This window comes from Agelaius phoeniceus, chromosome Z, assembly GCF_051311805.1.
Source record: "Agelaius phoeniceus isolate bAgePho1 chromosome Z, bAgePho1.hap1, whole genome shotgun sequence".
Lineage (NCBI taxonomy): Eukaryota > Metazoa > Chordata > Aves > Passeriformes > Icteridae > Agelaius > Agelaius phoeniceus.
Window position 1 is genome coordinate 84,868,516 of NC_135303.1, and position 24,020 is coordinate 84,892,535.

Sequence of the window (24,020 nt, forward strand, 5' to 3'; positions counted from 1 at the left end):
GTGTGCAGCCACAGCACTGCCCCTTTCTGCCAGGCACAGAAATCATGCCACCAACCTCCTTTCAGATCCTCTGAAAGGCAGATGTTCCTCATGGTCACTACATCCTCCATCTCCCAGAACACCCTCTCATTTTTGCTCTTTCCCTTGCTTCAGGGCAGGGAGTATAGGTCAGATTTTGAAAAGTGATTTAGCTTTAAAGGATTTTAAGAGTCTGACCCTGAGCATCTCAGGGTTATATGTTTGCATTCTGCCAGGAAAGCAGGATTCTTGCCCAACTGAAGCACTGACTCTGACTGCAATAGGAATGATTCTACTAAACACAGCAATTATAGCCCTTGAGCTCAGAGTCGAAAGTCTGCATCAAATTCATCCACATAAGGATGAAGACACCCCATCTGAGAAAATAAAATGCAATCCAGGATTTGAACAGCACTTAGAATCTTCAAAGCTCTGCCTATGAGTAAGATGAGAAAGATCTCGAGAGAGGTCTCTTACATAGCAATAGTTTAAAAATAAAATAGTAGGTATTCATCAGACACTTTTTTATTTACATGAACACTCTACAGCACCTGAAGCATCCACTAGACAGCCTCACAGGCTTTTAAATGCCTTACTCTTCCCAAGGATCCTACCACAAGTGGAGCCAAGTCATCTTGCCATCACTGCCTTGGTCCCTCCCATTTTTTCCTTCCTTGGTCTATGCCCATCTCTGCAGCCATCAGTACAAGACAGTAATACATCAAAGTCAAAAATGTACTGGAGTCAAACACAATGCTCCAGCCACAGTTCCTGAGACACAAAGAGCCCATGCAAATTTCCAAACACCACTGCATAAAATACCAATATTCCCGTGGCTGTCTTACAGGAACACGAGAGAAAAACACATGGAAAAGTGAACAAGTCTCAATAGACAGAACATAGGGACATTACTAAAGGAGGTCATGAGCAATGAAGTGCTGGGAAATGTCACTGCCCTTACCACAGCTCACAATATGGCTAAAAAAGATAAACCAGGTGCCCTCAGAAAAAAGGAAGATGACACCTTTCAGACATTTAGGACCCCTTACTTAATGCATAGGATATTGAGGCAGACTCTGTTTGTCAGAGATTTTTTTCTGAAATAATTAAGATAATTTCATGAGTAAAATAGGCATGACTTGCACATAAAAAAGTCTATGAGAAAGGGTATGCTTTACCTTAAGGCTTAGAGCACTGAGTTATTTGCTTTCTACTAGAGAAATAAACTTCCACTTAAAAATTTAAATACTTCTTACTGCAATTTTTTAATTCACCAACAGATTTTAATTTTAGGTTGAGCCAGCAGGGAATTATTAAAACTGATAAAGCCTGGCTTAGCTATATAGGCCAAATGCTTTGATGTCTGCAAGGTATACGTTACCCTTTCTTCTTTTTTAATCCTCATTATCTATTTCATTCCAACTTCCTGTAAAGTACTGAATTACTGATAAAATTGTAAAAAGTAAGCAATTCCTTCATGAGCACGAGTGGATTAACCAAAAGAAAATGAGCACTCTTCAAGCACTCTTCAAGGTCCTGCTCCTCCTTCTCACACACTTAGGCCCCTTCTCCCTGCAGCAAGACAAGCAAGAACATTTCTACTTGGTCTGGGGCAAGTAGAAAAATAAGTGGCTATGGAAATTAGAGGATAAAAACATTACACAGAGAGATGAAACAAAGAAACAAGGTGGGGGAAGTCAAGACAGAAAAGTCAATGGAGAAAAGCTTGTCTAGAACTACAGAGAAAAATGCCCAACTCACTCTCAGGTTTAATTCATCTCACAAATGGCCTTGGACATCTCTGAGCCAAAAGCTCTCTAAAACAAATTTTTTATTTCATTGGGAAAATATAAGAACCATCTGTCCCAGATGACACTGCCTGCTGCATCTCCCTAAAGACAGAGTTCTCAGTAAGGCAGCCTAAGTTTAGTGCTGCACTAGACCTCACAAGCTCAAATACACAGAGTAAAGTTTATCAATTTATTCAGCAGTGAAAACATGCTATTTATTATCTTCTTCAAAGGCATAAGAAGATTAAATCAATCATGAGTCTAAAGACGAAGTGTTAATGAAAAAGCAGTGACCTCCTGCTGTTTGGCAGCTGTCCTCAATGAATACCAGCTCTGGGGAACTGTGCATCACACAACCCAAGCAGTGCTGCTGAGACAGAGCCTGGAAGAGATGAGACTGAATATTCTCAGACATTTTAAACTGCCCTGTCAATGATGCTGCTGTCATTACAGCAGCTCCAGAATACATTCATGAAACATATACTTAAGATGTTGCTGTCAGATGAAAGAACAAATTTAATAAAGTGCCATTCAAAGCACTAATGGTGTTCTTTCCCCTCTAGGAAAGGCTAAGGCAAGGGCAACATACAAACATGGAAGGGAAGAAAAGCAGAGGTACTTCACACAGCACCTTGAGCACCATGGAAACTGATAATGGCCTGAAATTACATTGAAAGACTTAAAGAAAATGAAGGAGATAATCTTCCCCAAAGTTTCCAGGGTTCTCATCCTTTGAAAAGTTTATTTTTTCCTCTCATACAATCTGGATTATTTTCTTTATAGAAAGACAATGAGAATGGTATTAGCTCATTGAAAAAAATGCTACAGATCAGAAGTATTAGGACTTTTTATGTTCCAAAGACAGGCAACCTCAGTTCATTTGTTGTGAATGGCTGAGACCAAACCACTAGCTGACTCATCTCCACAGTAAAGGTGTTTACACTCCATATGTAACATTCAACTGTAAGGACATCTGCTGAACCCTGAGATATCAACATACCTGAACAAACAGAACCAAAGACTTTAACATACCTGAGAATGAAGAGTACTTCCAAGGCCAGGAATGTAATAAGATCCAAAGAGTCAGATTTTTGTGAGGTTAATAAAAAAAGGAATTAACACTGCACTAATATTTTTAAGAGCCACAAACTTTACACCTTCACAGATTAATTTTAGGGCAATCTTTATCAGTCAGGCAGCAATCAGAGACCTTTGAATTGACTGCAATGCATTCTCCCATCTCTGTCCCTCTGAGGCTGCTGCTATTGCACCACTCAAAAAACTCCTCCAGAGGCTGAACAGATCTAGTCTCACATGAGAAGTCCTAAGGTGCAAAATCCTTAAGAGTATTGGTCATAAAGTCCAAAACCCTCATATTATCATCCTCTATTTAATTTGTTGACAGCCATCATTGTTACTAACAATGGCAATGCCTCTCCTCAGAGGTGTGAGGCAGCCTTTAAAGGCAAGTGCTAAACCTGCTCATACCCTTCTTGTCTTGATGAGGATGTTTGCATTTTTGATTTTGGCATACAAAAAACCCCAAACACTATCAGCCCTGCACACTTACAGAAAAGGCTATTTCATTCCTCATTCAGTAGGCTCCAATCACTCTGGGGCACAAACAAGCCTTAGCTCCCAGACACCACGCTCCCTTCAGAAGCTGTCGCCGACACAACGCCAACCCCACTCGTCACAGCCCACACCAGCCTTCAAAATCAGAGTGATGAGACTTTAAAAGCAGAGCTGTCTCAGGTGACAGGTTGTGGGAAGCATGTTGTCTCCTTGTGCCCCAGCAAAGACAGACATAAAATCTTCTTTACATACTCCTGAAAACATCAGGATAACCCCAGAGCTCTTGTCCCGGGTTTTGGCTGCCCATCCAAAAATACAGCAGTCCTCCTCTAGCTGAATGATCATTCTCTACTTTTAATTATAAAGTACAATTAGAAGATGGACTATTGAAAACACGATGGTGCCTTCTGCAACTCAGACAACTTGAAACTTTAAACCAGCTGGATACCCCCATTCTGAAAACAGCTATTACCAACTATTATGCTGGTTTTTAGACTGGAGTCAGCTTAAGTACCTTAAGTCACCAGGCAGCATGGAAGCATTTACAGCAGAGAAAACTCTCCCTCTGCTGCCTCCTCCTTCAAATTACATGTCTCTCCCTTCTAACAGCATCCAAAATATAAGGACTTGATATCCTATGAAATTGGAAAATTACAATCAATGTGTTAATTGCACATCTAATTAAATAATCAGCATCCCTAAAATGCAAAGGCATCTGGGCACAGACATGTGCTGTGTGTAGAAAAACCTGTAATTATACTCTCAGTTGGAGCTGTAATTGCTTTTTTGATCAAGAAACCTGGGAATGAAAGGTTGCAGATTATATGAAATGTAGACCTCAAGCAGACATAACAGCTTTCCAACATGAACTTGAGGCAAGCACAAGGGAAGTAAACTATTCAGCATCTCTATTGTAAACACAGAAAAAGAAATAACAGACTTAACTTGCAGCAGTGGAAAGCTAGGTTAGACACCTGGAAAAGCTTTTAATCAGCAGTGAGATGGATTATCAAGGGAAGCTAAAAAATCTCTTTCTCAGAAGGTTTTAACAAGTGGAAGTGCACACATTTTAAAGGGATGATTTTGAAGAAGATAGATGGTCTAGTTAATCTCTTTGCATCTCAGTTTTGTTGCTCTTTATCCTTCAGAGCCTATCTCAGGTAGGAAACTACACGGTAACACATATAGCTGGCTAAGAGGCATGAGGGAGGGTACATTTCCCCCCACGGGTGGTCTGCAGGACAACCCTGCTTCCCACAACACAACAGCTTAGTTCACACACTGCAGAGCCCATTTTTCCTACCTGAGCTTGACAGTGAGAACATGGAAATTGCCTCTCACAAAACTGTCCATGCATTTTGCAAGGTCAGTCCAACACACAGGGATTTGGCTGAACGAAGTAAGTGCCTTGATCCTACAAGGTAGCACTCTATGAACTTCCACAATTCTTTCTCTGGTTGAAGGCTGAAGGTAAACCCCCTTTCTCAGCTAGAACAGAGTGTCCTTCTGCTCACTGAACAAGAAACTATTTAACATTGTTTCCTTGGTGTTACTCAAAGCAGGATGGCATGCTTTATACTTTATATCACGGCCAGACCCTACCATTACAGTTACACCACCATTACGTGCAGTGAGCTAAGGGGCACTCCTCATCATATTACTAAAGTAATTCAAGCTTAATTGGTGTTTTGACAGCATACCTGTGAAGTTAAAAAGTCCCCACTACAACTGAAGTACAAGGGCAGCATCAGGTCAAGAGCTTCTTCTCTGAACACTCATCTTAGGACAACAAACCCCAGATTTCTCAAAGTAATTAAGTTGGGAGCATATCAAGCACTAAAAGTCTGGCTTTTCAGCTACTTCACTTACTGCTCTGATAACTCATTTCCAGAATCTTAAATCGAATAACCAGAAATCAATTCATGGATCTGAGAGAGAGGAAATGGAAAAATACTTTCAAAAGCCACAGTGGCTTGTCCATGTAATAACATGGCAGGAGAATAACAACTAAAAATCCTACAAATCAATCTCCAGCTACCTCTGCTAACAGGTTGTGTCCTCTACCAGCACTTTCCTTCTCATTCCTACACATGCCCCAGCTTTCAAAAAATAGGGAGAAAACATTGTTTACTATCCTACCTTCACCTTTATGTCTCCTGGCTAAGTAATATGCTTTTCTCTTGGTGGGAAAAATTTTGTGTATTTTATTCCCTGCAGAAGGCAGCAGCTGATTAATGAACCCAAATGTCCCACAAATACTTGCTGCAAACCCCATACAAGCCTCTGTCAGTCTCTGAGGACACCATTAACGCAGACATTGAACAAGAAAAAAAGAACTGCCACATCAGGGGTCTGACAAAGTCAACTCCAGCATATTAATATTAACCATATTAATAAACTCAGACACACTTTTCACACCGCCAGTAAAAGCATTTGACAAGCTCACAGTGGACCTGAATTAAGGGGCTCTGGAAATCCAGTCAGCTCAGCTAACTGGGAGGGGCAGAGGAAGAAATTTAATGCAAAAAATTAAAAATGCCTGAACTAAGAAAGCCTCTGCAAGAGGATGAAAACTGCACTACAAACCAGGCTTTGGTAACATAGCTGATCTGAGTCAAGTCACTGAGAGGCCAATTGGCCCCTTGGGCAAAAGTCTGTGATGGGAGGGGCAAGCACAGCTGGGCCAAAGCACACACTCAAATACTGAGCAGGGATGATGGGGTTATTCCTGTATCTGCTGCCACTGTTCAGTGCTCCCAGGTCACAGAAACCATTCCAACCTCCCAGAGAAATGGGCAAAAAGGCCAGATTAAAAAGGGACAATTCTGGCAGCTGTAAACAGTTGTATATTAACAAGCTATTACTGCTGCAAGCTAAAAATAGAGTGACATAATTTGGAGGAGTAACATGTATCCATGTCACAAAATATGAAGGAGAGTTGTACTTGCTTAAAATTGAGTTCCTTAAATTAGGCATAACAAAATTCACAGTGAATACACCAGCCAATCCATAGGTATTTGTGTAGACAAAACTGGATCCCTCAACTACCCGTTTTATGAGATACCTCAAAAAAACTTGCATGATTTCAATCTGTTGCACTAACATAATATACTGAACAAAAATAGAAAAATATAAATAAATTGCATTAAAATTTAGCACTCTCAGTTTCTCAATAACAGTTTCTCAAAAATGTGTTTGCTATCTTAAAATACAAGGTGAATATTGACTCATTAACAAAAATAAAACCCAGATGGAGACATGGTTAAAATAAACTGATCTTTCACATAAAGCAATTTCTATTTGTGTTTCAAATACTCTTGTATGCAACAACCTAAAGTATTAACTAAAGTGAGGCTAAATGAATTGAGTCTTGAACTGATTTATCTAAATTTGCTCCTAGATGGACAGCTCTATTATATTCTTTTTAGCGCATGTCCCTCATTTTGTCTCTATTGCTTTTCAAGGTCTCCTATAAAACAATTTTCAAGTGCTAGCTTTTAAAAAACTTTTAATGACTATGAATTCAATTGCAATTTACTTCCTGAATAAGAGATTGAAATCCCATAGGGAATTCCTAAAATCTGACTTAAGAACAAACCTGTTTACAAAGTGTACCATATTTTCTGAACTGTTACCACTTGGATATTTGTCAGAAAACGAAATTGTACCTGTGACAGGTTCATTACCAGGCATGAGTCACTAAGAACACCCATTCTTCAAGAAACCCCTCACGCAGTCTAGCATCCTTGGTACCTGCTGCACAACTGTAGGGAAAAGCCACCACTCAAGAAGGGCTGCAACATTATTTCCACAATTTCAGTTCAGTGAGAGCTTCTAAGTAGCAAATACCTTTCCTACGCACCTCTGGTTGTGTTTGGAAACCCACAGGGTCCTGTAATGTGGCAGCTTGGCAGGAAAGGCGGGCAGGTGGGTAGAGTGAACACAGGGAGGCCACGCTATGAGGAATAGTGATGGAGGCTGTGGTTCCACGGACAATTCTGACAGCCTACTTAGAGGCTGTCTGGATGATGAAGTCCCTGTTCTTTGCTCCCACAGGCAACTGTCATATAATAGCATTCATAAAAAACCCCTGTTTTTAGATTAATTAGAAAGGGCAAAGAAACCAATTTGGAAGCTGTTCACTAACAATTAATAAAATTACTTTCTGATTTCTAGCCTGGATTTATTCTTATGGCCTTCTGTTCTTGTGCTAACATGAACTTTTAACTTAAATAGCTGCAAACTTGCCAATATTTACTCCCATGCTCTATTAGTACATGGCAGCAACATCTGCTCTTAGCTTCCACTCTACTAAGCTGAACCATACTTGTTTGGTCTCATCTCACACAACCTCAGCACCTTCCCACCCTGAGCTGCCCTCTCCAACTTGTATTCTCTGATGTTTGCAATAGTCCCCATTTTCTCAAAATCATTTTATTTGATTCGTACATGTCATATTAGAAATATTAAAGAAATACAGGCAGAAGAGACCTATTGCCTACCTTGCTTGCCACAGTGTAGCATGGAGCATAAAGCAATTAATTTTAGTAATCTCCCATTTGCCAGGAAAAGTTTTCTTTTCATAACTATTTCTACAGCCCTACTAGTGATGGCAGACTAAATGAGTTTACACTTACCCAGAATAACCCTTCCCTCTCTTACTGGTCCAATGCATAAACACAGCTTAAACAGGATACTCCTGTTTTGAGCGCATACCTCCATAGTCAGAGGGCAGCACCACTGCTCACCTGGTACTACATCATCCTGCAAATCTGAAAGCACAAGCCACCCAGTAAGCAAGAGACACTCTGCCTAGAGCACCCCAGTAAACTGGCAATCAGATTTACCTCAATCTTTACGGCATCTGGTACCTGCACACTTGAGCAACAGATGAGAATCTCAAGATACATTTGGGATTTCACCCCAGCTTTATGCCTAAATTATCTTTAGTTTTACAGCACACAAAGGATAGAGCTGTCAACAACCTCAGGAAATTCCTCCTGCAGAACAGATATTGATACACTGATGTTCTCAAGTGCCTTTCAGCAGAGGAGGTGTGTTATAAACCCAGCTCAAGGACTGCCAGGAAAGGCTGCAGGCCTTTTCCTACAGATTCAAAAACCGAGCAAAGGAAGAACTTGTCCCACCTTTACCACCTCCAGATTTCAAATTAAACCAACAGGGAACCACTGAAAATCCCTTTTGAAAGTGTCAGTCATTAACCATCAAAGCAATAGAAATGAACACACAGTTTGACCTAAATCCAGCTCATCTGATCAGCCCTCCACAATGTCACAAAACTATCCAGACTAAATATGAGCAGACAGCAGACAGTACGTGTGTGTCTATTAGATGGCTTAAAAATCCCATCTGAATGCCAAGAAATGAGTCTGGATGCAAAGAAAGTTCTTATTAACTGACTAAGGGTTAACTCAGTAAAAACTACATCCTAATAGGGAGCATTAGTTTCCTGCATCACAATTTGCTTGAAGGCTATGCAGAAAATAAAAATGCTACTCTATTTCCAGCTGACACACCTGAACAATGGGATGCCATCCAGAGGGACCCAGACAAGCTTGAGAAGTGGACCTGTGGGAACATCATGAGGTTTAACAAGGCCAAGTGCTGGTGCTGCCCCTGGGCTGGGACAAGCCCTGGTGCCAGCACAGGCTGGGCATGAACAGCCCCAGAGCAGCCCTGCCCAGAAGGGCTTGGGGGTGCTGTGGGTGAGAGGCTGCACATGGCCCAGCCATGGCACTCACAGCCCAGAGAGCCAACGTGTCCAGGGCTGCATCCAGAGCCCCGTGGGCAGCAGGGCAGGGAGGGGATTCTGCCCCTCTGCTCTGCTCTGCTGAGACCCACCTGGAGCACTGCATCCAGCCCTGGGCTCCCAGCACAGGAGGGACACGGACCTGCTGGGGTGAACCCAGAGGAGGCCACCAAGGTGATCAGAGGGATGGATCATGGCTGAGAGAGTTGGGATTGTGCAGCCCAGAAAAGATAAAGTTCCAGGGTGATCTGATTGTGGCTTTCCCAGTACCTGAAGGGAGCCCAAAAGGAAGATGGAGAAGGACAAGTGACAGAACAAAGACATAGTGTTTCAAGCTGAAAGAGAGTAGGTTTGGATTAGATATTAGGAAGAAATTCTTTACTGTGAGGATGGTGAGGCACTGGCACAGGGAGTCCAGAGAAGCTGTGGGTGCCCGCTCCTTGGCGGTGTTCAAAGTCAGGTTGGACAGGGCTTTGAGCAACCTGGTTTAGTGGAAGGTGTCCCTGGCCATGGCAGAGGCATTGGAATTAGGGTTGGAATAGGTCCCTTCCAATGCAAGCCATCTTATGATTCTATGATTTGATTTTACATGCAAGGTAGCACCATGCAGAACTGGAGTACTGCATGGTGTCTTCAGGCATTCTATTATGCAATTTAACAGCTTTTTGACCTTTGAATATCACTTTTACAATGGCGGGGGGGGGAGGTAACAAAGCAATCATCTTACTTCGATCTGGATGCATGGTACTGGAAGACTTCAGTTACACAATCCATACATGACTCCAAAAACTGGCTCAGAAGCATGCAAGGCATCCCTGCCCTACATCTAAACAAGTTGTGTAACAACACAGCTTGGAAAACAAGAAACGACTAAGAGAAAAGCAATACTAAAAGCAAAAATTGTCAAGTTCTAGCCCCTTTTTTCTGGCCTTCTGGCCTTTCCTATGAAGTTATATTATTATTCAGTGCATTTGCTATCATTGCACGAACAGTTATTGCTTCATTTATGATGCTCTCAGCCAGTGCTGGTTAGCTCATCTTTTAAACTCTTGTGCTTTGTAAGCTGAAGCCCACTGCTATCTCTCTGGTGCAGCATTTCTTGTACAGATTGCTTCAGTAATACACAGAACTGGGAAATATCCCCTCCTCCCACACAGATCCTTAAAAATAAGAGTGTGAAGTCTGGCTCTCCCAACAGCCCATGCTATTTTTAAGGGCTGCGTATGTGGCAGGTAGGAGTCCCCCCACCCACCTCTCCATTGCACCCCTATTTTGAGCAGAAGCAACTGGCTTACTCCAGTGTCAGATGAAACTCTCACAATTTTTCCTGATAAGTACAGGCATGAGTGTCATGTTGAGGTGATCAGGACACCACAGGTTTCTGTGCCCCATTCCAAATCAGACACAACCTCTATCACCAGAGCATACTGCTGTAATTCTGTTCACCATCATATCCACGAAAAAAGGTGCAAAGGGAGGAGTTTTGCATAAGGCGGCAATGATTGTCTCAGCTCAATTTCTAGTGCTGTTCTATAGCCTTTAGAGGACTCAGTCCACTCTTCATACAGATTTGGGTTTCATTTTTACTGAAAGATTCACCACTACAGCAGGTCCCGAGAAAGGTCACTTGGTCAAGAAGGTTTCTGGAAGAGTCTTGGTACAAATGTGAATGCAAGCTGGGCAGCTTCAGACAAGAGAAAAGAGCTTACTGTAGTTTACCTCGGTTCCGAGGGATGAGCTATGTGCACACAGACAGCCTTCAGCCTGCCACACTCAGGTCATTTCTGTACACAACCACCACAGAAACTGCTGTGACCTGACAGCCTATGAGAAATGTTGCCAGAGAAAAATAGCCAGAAATCATGGATACACAGTCTTACCAAGAATCTAGGAGTTGTACAAGACAAAGGTCATCTATCCACATTGCCAGCGCACTGCTGCCACCCACATTTTGCTCTCTGATCAGCAGAGATACACTTGCATCGAGAGGAATAGAAGTGACTAAGATACCTTTTCCTTCAGAAAACACCAACTTGTCACAATCAAAACTTGCTTTACAGGACCATAAAGAATGTGAATGAGAATATTTCTGTAGTCTAAGATGTTCAAACAGTTGAGGGAGTGCAGAGAAGAGTCGTTCCCTGAAGGAGTGTTACATCTTAGCAGACAATGCACTTTTCTAAACCATGGCAAACCTAGGTCAAAATCTCAGTGTCACTCAGTACTTAGATCAGGAACGAGAGTCCTATTCCTCCCTTATTCTAGACATACCTACCTTAAAAAAATTAATAGGTATCATGACAGTCCATTTGCAACCTGTGCTGTCACTATGACCTTAGAGAAGCACAGAGTTCAGCAAAGTGGATTACCTGAACATAATGTGCAGTACTGCCACAAAGAAAGAGATTCACCTGATTGTGGAACACACCATGTTTTAAACTGTATCCCAGATGTTGCACAAACACCTTCTCTTTTTTTTAAGGAAATAAATGGAATAAACTTCAGAAGAAAAGCAAACTAATCTTGGATTCCCATTTAAAGGCTTCAAATCAATTTTGACTTACACATTATGTACAGTTTACAGCACAGGTCTAGAGAAGCAAAGCCCCCTGAATTCATTTGGATTTTTTTCTAAAAAGCAACAAGAAGATGTTGAGAAAACTGAAGGGGACCGATAGCCAGTGTGCCAGGGGATAAAGATCATCAACAACAAAACTGGGCTTTAGCAGAGATGTCAATATATTGATATGTTTGGAGAAGCTTGCACAAAGAGCAACTGAGCAGGCTCCGAGCTGCTGTGGTCACCATGGAAAACATTCCACATTGCTTCACAAGAGACTATTTCTCTTAACTACTCTAAAAGGGGAAAGGCTGCTAATCTTTTCCACTGGAGGTAAGGTAATCAAACACCAGCGCAAAAATCACAACAGTAGCTAATGAAGGCACAACACTATTTTCTGGTGTGTACATGTAAATAATTATTGCTTTGCTCTAATGTTCATTGTAAAGCACATTAAAAAAATTATATTATTCCCTGTAGATTCTTAGGGAATCCCAGAAAGGATAAATAAAAATGGTTTTTATTTCGAACAGATGTGAATATGTTTGGAGACATTTGGAGAAGAAAGAAGCTTTCCCTCATTTGAGCACAGCCTGTCAGCTGAACTGTTCCTGACAGAGAAGCAACAACAGACATAAATTCCCTGGCTCAAACCCCAGGGAATCACCCCACACTAAAAGTTGCTTCAGGAAAGGCACAAAGAGCTTTGGAGTGTCTCAAGACTTGCCAGCCTGCAAACTCAGATGCAAGAGCCTGCAAACTCAGATGCAAGATTATGGCATGAGGAGAGAGTCCCCAGCACTCCTGTATTTGAATGCTTTCTAAATATCTATTGTTGTGCAATCCCTAAGTGATCTAAAAGCTGCATTTTCAGAAAGGATTTGACTACTATACCACCTAACAGCAGACAGTCTGCAGTACAGCTGGCAGCAACCCTTGGATCATGCCTGACCAACAGGATCTCCACCTGAGGGTAGGAGCAGCAGATTCATGACCACAAGGAAGTTCTACAGTTCCCCACCGACACTAATCCCTACAACACTTGATCAGGAATGTTGGTATTTTGGCAGAGGTTAAGATAACCTCCACAGATCATTAGATAGAAAAGAAGGAAGATGTTTAACTGGAGATGTACTTTTTCTGCATGAAGAGAAGTTTCTAGTAACTCTCTGTTAGAGTCACGGTGCTTCAGTTTGCTTCTTTGCCACTGTGTGGGAGGCTTTGAAAATGCAGAGCTTACTCATCTTCACGGGACTGATAAAGAGACACCTAGGCAACAAAGCTTAAGGGAAATAAAATGCCAAAAGTAAATTATTGCATGGACTGCAAGATCCATGAGAGGTAGAAAGGGACAGCTTCCAGTCTTTTGCTGAGTGGCTCAAAACAGTTTGTCCTCCACAGGCACACAGTCTCTCGTTTTACAGATCAGAGTGCCTGGGTACAGATGTGGAGGTTGATTTCACACAGGGACAGCAGATAACTTACAATCAAAGTTGCAACCAAAACTGGCACCAGACCCTGCTGGTCTCTTCACCATGACTTTAAGTCCAGCAAAGACTCCTTAGGGCATCCCACTGTTGCTTATGAAGGGAATAGTGGTGCTTTGCAGCAACAGCTTGCTTTCTCAAAACCAAGATAGGGTTCACACTACAAAATCACCAACACATCACCCTCCCAGGACCGGGGTTTTAAAACTGATACCCTTGTGGTTCTTACATATTTGCAGGTGCTTGATCAGAGGTGAAGCTATAGAGCATGAGAAAATCAAACTAAGGATATGACTGGGTACCCTCAACACTAAAGGAAAATCCCCTTTAGTCTCTGCTACTGCAAGTGATCTTCATATTCCAGAAAACTACTGTCATGAACTACCTCTGCCATCTCAGTTTGTGCCCTGATTATGTATCAGTCAAGAAGAACAGACTATTGATATTTAACAGGGACAGACAAAGGTTAAATCAAAATTATTGGTATAAAATGGCATTACTTAAAAAAGGAGGAAAGACTGCTCCTGTTACTTTGGTTTTGAAACAAAAACAAGTCAATTGATGTATTTAAGATACTGACATAAGAGAGGAAAATTATGCATAAGATTTTTCCCCCCTCAACAAATTCAATGTAAGTGTAGAAAATCCCAGATCCCATACCCTCTTCTAATATTTAAATATACTTAAAAGAGTCCGTAAGAGAGGTCATTTGATTATTTAACTGAATTTTCTTTGGTCTGCCGATTCTTCTGCTATACAAAAGTCAGATTCAAATTTGTATAATTTTAGAAGTCACATAGCTATGTGCCTAGCTGGAGGCTGTTTCAATTACTGAGGGCTGCAAGTTGAAGATGCAATAGCTACGTGTTTGTTCTTCTTCTGGAAAAGAAGCTCCCACTGAGGGACGCAGCAGATGAACTATCAATTAATCTCTCTTTGTAGTCGAAGTTCTAAGTGTGAAGGTGAGGATAACTGAGTCATTCTTTGCAGGGCTGAAAACCCTAGTTGATTCTAGCATAATTAAGTTTCCTCTTCACAGAGAAAGAGAACAAGAAAAACAGCAGAAGTGAAGAACAAAAAGTATGTGCATGCTACAACAAAGCTTTTTAAACATGCATGGTAACAAATTCCTGTGCCATTTTGTAACTGTCAAGTCTTAATTAAAATACTACATTTCTCTGACTCATGGTCAGAATGTAGGATGCATGTACATTATTCACATGAATATTAATCTTTTCCCAGGTAGGAGGCTGAATTGCTGAGGGGATTTATAATCACATCACGTATGGAAACTTCTTGGGTGTCTTTTTCTTTTTTGGACTTTTTCTTTATTCTTTCAAATTTCAGACAGATCATTAACAATTAAGGGTTGCAAGAATCATTTCATTTGTCTATGTGATAGGAGTCCAGCCCCTCAGATCTGTGAGGTGGAGCTCTATGTGTGCTCATGAAATGTTACAGCACATGGAGAAAGAGGAACACAGAAATGTGCTGTAGACATCCCTTCCAACACTAAGGACATAACCACCTGCTCTGAAGTGCTGGAACAAACAAGGATAGTCCTCTAAGAAAGGTCTTAGGCACTGACAGAAAATGGAAAGATGTTAATACAGTGACCAGAGAAATGAGACATGATCTTTTCTAGCTACCAAGAGAATCACCTGCTTAGACTATCACCACAGGGACCTTTAAAGTCCTGATTCTCATCTGAAAGTCTGCCTTTGCATCACTGACTTTCAAACAAAATCTGTGGAGAAACTGATGACTCAACTTGCACGGAAAGCAAATAGCAGAGATGCTCCTCTAGATTTGAGCATAAGTGCAGAGAGAAACAAGGATGCAAATAAATCTGAGGAAACTGTGAGAGTCGCCCTGGTACCTTAGAAGGAAAGGAATTAGACAAGCTAGAAAACACTAGGTGATTCAAGAACAGAAACTAATAAAAACTGAGTGCCTAGAGCTCAAGAGAAAGAGGCTTAAAGGACCAGGGAGTTCAGGAAGCTGATGAAACGGCATCATTGGACAAAAGTCAGAACTTGCCCTAGTGAAGAAACCTCCTGCCTTCTAGGAGGGCTTGAACTCTCTTCCTGAGGAAGTTTTTAAGGACAAAAATGATTGCACAGGAAAGAAATCAAAAGGCTGAAAATCAAACATCTAGCAATGAACACACAAAAAAAAATATGACAAATAAAGGATGGATGCCATTCATAGGAAAAGGTATCATCAGGTGGCATTAAGTAGGCTGGAAATTTGATGCCTTAATTGCTTCAGGTCTTCAGTGAAAGGGACAAGCGCAGTCAGACAGGTGACAGAATTAATACTGGACCGTTGTGGGGAGTTTTTAAAGGAAAAAGGTTCAGAAAGTTATTCAAAAGAGGCTGCAGTAAAGAAAAAAAAAAGAAACAACCACCTTATCTCTGTTTAGTCAGAGGGCTCTGATAAACATTTATCCTCAGGTTCCATGTTGCAACACTGATAATTACTAAGCACTAAGAACTTGAGAAACAGGCAACACGCTTGAAGATTTGAAAAAGACAAAGCAAGTATTTATGCTTAAAAATAATAAGAGAAAGCCTTGTATAATTATAAAAGCACTAACTTCACACACACACACTCCAGGTCCCTGGGGACTGAAGACTGGAACAAATAATCAAATTATTTGCAAATCTTCTAGAACATGAAAAGGAGAGAAATAACTGTGAGCATGGTTTCATCAAGAGTAGAACTGTGTCAAATGCATTAACTTCGTTCTATGACAAGCTAAATTATTCTAAGGGGTAGAGAGAGAATAATAGAACCTTTATACCCTGTGATCTGGATGAAGCTGTTAAAATAGATGCAAACATACTGGTAAAAAATTGATAATCATGGTAGCCAAATTCAAAGAATGTATCAAGAAAGATCCCTCAGGCAACTCTGGTAGCTCACAGGCCATCAGCTTTGGTTTTGTCACAGACAACCTGAATTATTTATTCATGTAAATGGTAAGGAAGAAACAGACAACAAAGTGCTTACAAAATGAAAAAAAAAAAAAAACTCAACAAAAAACAACTTCTGTAAGGACAAGGCAAAGCCATAATTTAGCTGTAATTCAACACAAAGATAGGCTATGCAACAACAGACAAAACTCTTTTTCAGAAGGAACCTCAGTTCTGCAAAGTGTAAAAGACTAACTATACATCAGTAATAGCCTGTGATAAAAAAAGCACCATCACAGCAGGGCAGCCAGTATATCCTGGAATATCAGGACCACAGGCAGGAGAACAAAGTCTTGGTTGCCCTATAGGGCACATGAGCAGGCTTGCAGCTGGATTTCTACATTCAGCTTCGGACACTGCACTTCAGGGAAAATAAAGAAATGAGTAGGAGAGAGAATTAAAAAAAAAGCCAGGCCGATGGAAAGTGCCTAAAAATCCTGTCAAGAAAAGACTAAAAGAAAAAGGGTCATCTAGTTAACACAAGAAGAGCAAGCGGGGCTTTGTCCTGTTTTTGCAGTAGCCCTTTATTATTCCAGTATTCCTTGTCCTAATCATGAGATATGGATTTATATGAAACGAGACCTAGAGCAGAGGTAAGGAAAAGTCTTCAGACAGAAAAGGCAGCTAAGCCCCAGAGCAGGCTCCCGGAAAGCTCCAATTCCTACATTTTTTGGTTTAAGGGAAAATTTGATCAATAGTTGTCAGCAGTGGTCAAGGCAAAGCAAATAATGACATTTTGCTATCCAAACTAAACTACTGTTTCAGTAACATCCCAAAGCATGTTATCCTTCCAATTCAGCAGAATCACAAAACAATTGTGAACCACCTTATGGCCCTTCTGCTCTCTCAGAAAAAGAGAGATCCATGGACAGGTGGTGTTGAATCTCTTGTCCCTTGTTTGTGCACTTGTTTTCCACATGGCAGAGAATTAAACTGTTTTGTTTGCATACTCTATAAAATCATAGCAGAAGCTCATTGCTTCTTAAATACTAGTGGTGTTCTTCACTTTCCATGTCATACTGAGAGTTTTGATCCAAATCCTCTCTACTCAGAAGTGAAGCCATTGTTAAATGAAAAAGCATTTACAATCCAGATAAAACAAGAGAAAATGTATTTTGCCTCCCAAGATGCAAAGCAACAACAACAATCAGTTCTTGAAAATTTGCAAAAATCCACAAGATAAAGTCCTGATTGTGACAGATACTGTAAAATCTTTTATAAAAACAAAACAAGTCATCTCTAGAAGAAAGTAGTATTTCTAAGTGAAATATATTAACTCTGCACTTGGGCTAGCAGGCAAAATCTAGAGAACATGAACACCATATGTTATCTTTCTGTGGGCATATAGATGGATAAAACCATAAGAATTTTTTTTAATGCGACTTTTTTGGTTCTTAAACAGTGTTTTCTAAAACAAGAGTGTTTATACTGTTATAGAAAATGTCACAACCTTTTCCTTTTGACTTCCCAAATCAAGACTATTTATTTTTAAATCTTACTTTCATGAGATGGAAATACCAAGACTTACTATACACCCACTTTCAATAAGTATATATAAAAATATTTGATGCAAAGTTCCCCAAGGAACATTTTCACACGACAAATAATACAGATAACTCCTACTAAACTAACAAGCTATCCTCAAGTTGCCTTGAGAAAAAGTCTTCATTTCAAACAATTTAGAATAAACCACCTAAGTCCTAGACACTATTATTATTATTTACAAATTCAGAGCTAATTTCTCAGCTTCTGCATCTTTTCTGATATTCAGCTCTAGTTCCATACAATGATATTAAAAATGTCTGGTAGAATCAGAGAGCCCTAAAACCATCACAACATGCTGCAGTCCTACACAATACATTCAATACAATTTTCATCTGCAAAACATCAAAACTGTAAGAGGTGCCTTACAATGAAGAAGAAGTGAAACCTTGAGCCACAGCAGCTCAGAAAAGGAGAAAAGCAATACTCCATCCTACCTGTTGAAGCTGCAGTCGGACTTTGCTAATGGCTCTAATCCAACGGGCTCTTGCTGGAGGAAACGGTGGTGGCTCGATGTCACCCTGGTAGCTTAAAAACAAGAAACAGGAAATCACTACATGAAAGATACTTACCTGTAGCATTAAAGATTCAACCACATAGTGGTTGGTTGGTTGGTTGGTTGGTTGGTTGGTTATAGCTTCAGCTCTGAAGGAACCAAAAGGCTCCAGTCAGCACAGCTGTTCATGTGCTCTGGGAAGTGAGCAGCTAAAGGAGAGGTTTCCTTAAACTCAGAAACCATCTTGGGAACTGATGAGCTGAAAGATAGGATCTGTACACAATCTGAACCCAGGAGGAAGATGATGTTTGTGCAAATATGAGGAAAGCAGTCAATGACACCAGATCAAGCCAATGCAACACAATGGTATTGTAATTACAAACATAAAGAGGTAGATGGAAGATTTTATACCTCCATGCCTGTTGCAGTTTTCTTCTAGCCACTGCCCCTTCCTACTCCTCCTGCTACAAATGTACAGCCCCTCTTTATTGGAAACACTGGCAACAGGGCTCAGCCCTTAGTTTCCTCTGTGCATTGAACCTCTGTCTCTCCACTCTTTCCTACAGCTTTTCAAGAGGACAGGCAGATCTGCCACCAACGCTCCACCTCAGTGCCCACAGCACATCTTGTAGTCCCTAAGCTTGTGATACCTTGGGCCTTTGGTTACATTCCTGCTTTTGTATGTTGCTGAGGTGTAAATCATAAAAACAAACACCTCCTGCCTGCAAAGCATGCACCTCACAGTGCTGTATAAAACAACCGCATAGATGAGACCAAAACACATCCATGCTACAGGTCTAGCTCAGGTGCAGCTCTAGGGATCAAGACTCAGCTCTGTTCCATGACTATTCCATGGAGACAGGAGAGCACTGCCAGAGGGTGGAGAGAAAGGGAGCCAGTGAGGCAGGAGCATCCAAGTTAGATGCCTAAATTAGCCTGAAATAGACTATGTGAATAACCTTTCCTGTGAACAAATATAGGCCAGCCATTCTGGGACAAGACTCCTGCTGCTCTGTAAGGAAAAGAGGAAAGTGAATCAGAGTTTAAAAACAGTTTAACACTTCTCTCGTCTTGTTTTCCTCTTTTCATCTTTAGTGTAAGGCTTGCCTACACATGAACTCCTGTAGTTAATTCTATCATCCAAGCACAGTGACACCAGCTGTACCCTCCAAAGGGTACAGACAGGCAGACATCTTTCCATGGATCTAACTGAACCAGATTAAAAAAAAATCCCTCATACTTATGAAAGTAAAACCACATCCAGGGGCTGCAATGACTTGATTATCTCAAGGAAAAATGTCACTCCCAAATTTAAGTAGTGAAATTTGAAATTTCTGTAAAACCTGTGCAAAACCCAATACTCTATTCGCCCAAACTTAGATGAAATACTTTTGAAGCCTGTTTTCAGTACTGTTGACAGCTTGGAAAGCCAAAGTATAAGGACAAGAAAAGCTCCCACAGTGAGTCAGACCAACAAGTCTATTCATGCTGTAATTCTCTACAACCTACAACTACATAAACACTAACTCCAATGGTGGTAATCTACAAGAATGGAAGTAGTGAAGCTCTAACCATGAAAATGTAATTCCTGGTTGTTCAAGCATAAACTTGATCCCACATGAGCAATGAAAGCAACTATTTTGGGGCTGGAGTACGTTCATCAAACCAGAAACAGAAAATCCAGCAAATGAGCTCCAAGGTGGTGTTCCTCTTTACACACACACAAAAACCACAGTTTTAGCAAGTGTTCCTCTTTGCACACAAAGCAAACATCGCTTCAACTTAGCCAATGTCCCATAAGTAACTGCTCCTCTACAACAGACGTTTCACAGACCAACATCATCAACTCAGTTGTGAGAAAAGGCTGCAAGAACAATGTACAGCAAATAGAAGAATCCTCTTTGAACTAGCTGAAAATAAATTGGCAATAGCTTCACCTACCTCATTTGGATTCCTGCATCAACATCCTTGGGCTTCTCAAGTTCCAGAGGTAACTTAGCTGCAGAATGGTCTGCAGGCTTTTCCTCAGCTTTGCAGACCTTCTCCTCCTCTCCTCTGCCATGAGGCTCCTCTTGCTCCTTGAGCCACGCCTGACCATCCTTCTGGTAGCTGCTCGAACTGTGGTAAGAATGATTTGACTGCCTTTCCTGGTGATCATCCTCCTGCTCAGAGCCGTGGGCACTTTCATGGGAATGTTCCAGCTCACTGAGGTGAGAGCTTTCCTGGCTGACATTGCAAGAGGAGCTGTATCTACTACTGCCAGCAGGACTAGGAGAGAGTAAGAAAGTCCATCAGAAAAAACAGTGGCTTGGAAAAACACAAAACAACCTGCACATGTAAAAAACTGAGCAGTATACTAAATATCACTGAAAAGGCATGCTGTGAAGTCATACTTAACTATTATATTCTTATGATTATTATGTAACTATAGATTTGTGAATCTCAAAAGTATGGTAGGCAGTAGAAATACTTCATACACAATCTACCAGCACACAGACCATGTACACTTCTTGTGTATATATAAATATATATATATATACACATTCGCATATGCTCTATACATTGGTCTTTGTTGCACCGACTACTGCTTCACCTTATATCAGCTACAAACTGCAGTGAAGATATTCTAATAACCAGATAGGAATAAGAATGGAAACAGAGCAATTCAGAGTGAAAGTGCTTCTGTCTTCTGCAATTTTGCTGTAATTGGGGGTCTTTATCACATCTATGTAAGGTGACTGTTGTTAAAAATTAAGTTAACTTCACTTTTATATATTAAAAGTTTATGATAAAATATGTTGCAGTCAAGATTAAGACTGTCAAGACCTTTAACTTACAACCTTTTACAAAAACAGAAAACTTTTTCAAAGAAAAGCCACACATAGGGATGTGACCTCTGTGATTCAAGACACCACTTTCAGGACTGAATTCCTAGAATCATCAAACAAAATACAGCAGATGGAGATTTCTCATGCAGTCAGGAAAACTATGGCCAAGAATTAAGCAACACTCATATTTTTCTCTTGCAGTCTTGGATGAATTTGGAGCCAGGAAGTTCTGTGAGTGCAGAGTTGCAACTGTATGATCAGAGGAACAAGTTTCACTTACATTACACAGAATTGCATACATACTTAAATTTAAGTTTAGCAGGCCTCTGTTCTGATTTTTAAGGGCAACTGTAACTTGGCACATGCACAGGACTCATTGCACTCATGAAATATGGGTATCTTCCTCTAGGAACTTTCATAACTGCATGAAATAAATTTCACACTGATTTTAGGAAGACCAAGCATTAGAATACCTTCACTGATATTTCTGAAAGTGTTTTAATATATGCATTAACATGAAGTGAACCTAAGTAGTTCTATAATTTATCATCAGTAAGTGAAATTTATCTCTAAAATTTAAAATATTTACCTTGCATTTTGAGAACAAAATGCTCCTCCCTAACCAATACATTCTAACTGTTACTTTTTTTTTTTTTTTAGCAAATACAATATTATTATCACTAAACAAGAAAGCAAAGTTAATTGTACGCACCAGAATTAACACACAAAGACTCTAACTTCTGAAAGGCTAATGAAATTAGAACTAAGAACATCTCGTTCAGTGGGACACATTATAAGAACATGAGAAATTCAATTACACTTACAGAAAAGGAGTGGTAAAAGGGAAGAAATGGTCTAAAAGCTTGTATGGAACTAGTGACTGCAGTTTGCCATATTGTCCATGACAGCCACCAGTGATACCACAAACACTGACAACAGGGAGGGGACTGGGACTGAGCTACAAACATCAGACACCAAGGCCACTCTCTACTGCTGCAGCATTGCATTATAAATGGTCAAATCCCATTTATTATGCCTCATTTGTAACTAGCCTTTTCTCATTCAGTTGTTCCACGCCATGCAGATCTGCAGCCAGTGTGTCAGGATGCAGAACTGCTCCATCAGGAGCAGAATCAAGCCCAGTTTCCTTCTCCTCAGGCTTCTCTGGCACATGCTCCTCTGCCCGATCTTCTTTTTGCAGTTCACCTGAAATCACATTCTGTTGATCTTCTGACTCTTTGTCAAGCTTCTCTCCCAGCTCTTTGTTGGATGTATCATCAACAGTGTTTGCACCAGATGGCTCTTCAGAACGTTCATTGTCTACAGCGTCAGGCTGCTTTGAAGACAACTTCACTTCTATATTTGCGTCAGTCACTTGATCCGAGACTGCAGATTTTGAGTTTTCTTCTGAACTGACTGTTCCTAACACCTTGTCATCTGGTTTTGACAAAGCCTGTGGTGGTGCATGTGGTTCCTTTTTGGCAGAGGTCTCCTTGATGTCTTTTTGCCAGGGAAAAGAGAAATCTAGCTTTTTCCCAAATACTGCTCCTTGGGCACTCTCTGGCTTACTCACCTTTTCTTCACCACCTCCTTCAAACAGAGACATAGAGAGTTTCTTAAAACTGGACACAAGGCCCTCATCTGTTCCTCCTTTATTAGCAGAAGGTGGCTGTTGAGAGAAGAATGACCCAAAAGGTTTTCCACTATCAGAAGATGACATAAAGCCAAATTTTGGCAAACTGGGTATGCTCGGTATTTCAAAGACAGGTTTACTACTGCTTTCATCTGGAGCAACATTATTAGCTTTACCCTGTTTCTTCAAGTCAGATTTGGAAGCAATCCCTTCTACAGGCACCCCCTCAATTGTTAAATGTTTTTCCTGTTCAGCAGTTTGCTTTTCTACCTCACTTGTCTTCTCTTCATTCAGCTCAGGCAGATGAATACTGGGCTCATCAGCTGGAGCTGTGGGTTTGCTATCATTACTACTGATCAAGTCCTGCTGATCAATACCAGTATTCGCCTCATCCCCTGCAACAGCAGGCTCTGATTCAAGTGTAGCACTCTCATCTAACTGGGAAAGGTTTGTGTCTGCTGTGTTAGTTTGGGCTTCCATTTCCAGTGCGAGCTCATCAGTAGAGCCAGTGTGAAGGATGTCAGAGGCTGCCTTGTCTGCAGGAGCAGCTTCTTCCTCTGCTACACCTGAAGTCCCCACAGCTGGTTGGAAAGTATCTAAATCTGCCTGGTCAGTGGCCTCAGCCTGCACTGCATCAGCTGCACCACTGAGATCAGACTGGCATGGCAGAGCATCTACCACCTCAGAGGGCTGTGCTTCACTATTCTGCTGCAGGACCTCAAGGGCTTCATTCTCACTAGAGACTCCTGTTTCTGGAGTGGCACTCAAAGGTTCCTCTTTAGAGGTTTCCGAGCTCTTTTTCTCCTCGGTTTCTGTTTTCATAGGAGACTCTTCTGTGGAATTCTCTTCTGTTGAAGCAGCTATTACATCCTTCTTCACAGAGGTAGAGACATCTCTTTTAGACTCTCTGGCTGCAGCTGTATTTTCTGGCTCCCTAGAGTCTTTTGCTGGAACAGACCCAGTGACATCTTTCACACCAGTGCTTTGAGGTTTAGGGGTGGATTTTGGAGGCATCTCTTTTGGAGATTCTTTTGGACCTTTGAAGATGCCGAATATATCATTCGTGAAAGCTGGTGCTGGGCCACTTGGGAGGGATGAGAAACCAAAGAAAGAGGAGCTCCTCTTCTGTGCAGGTGGAGGTGCAGTAGCTTGAGGTTGAGAAAAGAAACCAGAAAATGTTTTAGGTGGTTTCATTTTTGTCATGAAGCTTGAAAACATTTCAACTGAAGAATCCAGAACTGATTTATCACTCTCAGGTTCCTTTGGTTTGCTTTGCAAATTAGGTGCCTCTGGCATTTTAGGAGGAACATGTGGCTGTTGTGCCCTTTGTAATCTGTCAGCTT

The 24,020-nt window shown here is 41.0% G+C and overlaps 1 protein-coding gene across 5 annotated transcripts in view; it reads right to left on the reverse strand.

The window, feature by feature from the left end:
- UNC13B (unc-13 homolog B) overlaps positions 1 to 24,020 on the reverse strand; it is a 207,700-nt gene that overhangs the window by 108,554 nt on the left and 75,126 nt on the right. For all 5 annotated transcript variants that reach the window (XM_077171834.1, XM_077171833.1, XM_077171835.1 and 2 more), the window contains 2 exons: positions 20,158 to 20,484; positions 18,158 to 18,248 (listed from right to left, as the gene is read on the reverse strand). In XM_077171834.1, coding sequence (XP_077027949.1) covers positions 18,158 to 18,248; positions 20,158 to 20,484 — 418 coding nt within the window. The remainder of the gene's footprint in view (positions 1 to 18,157; positions 18,249 to 20,157; positions 20,485 to 24,020) is intronic.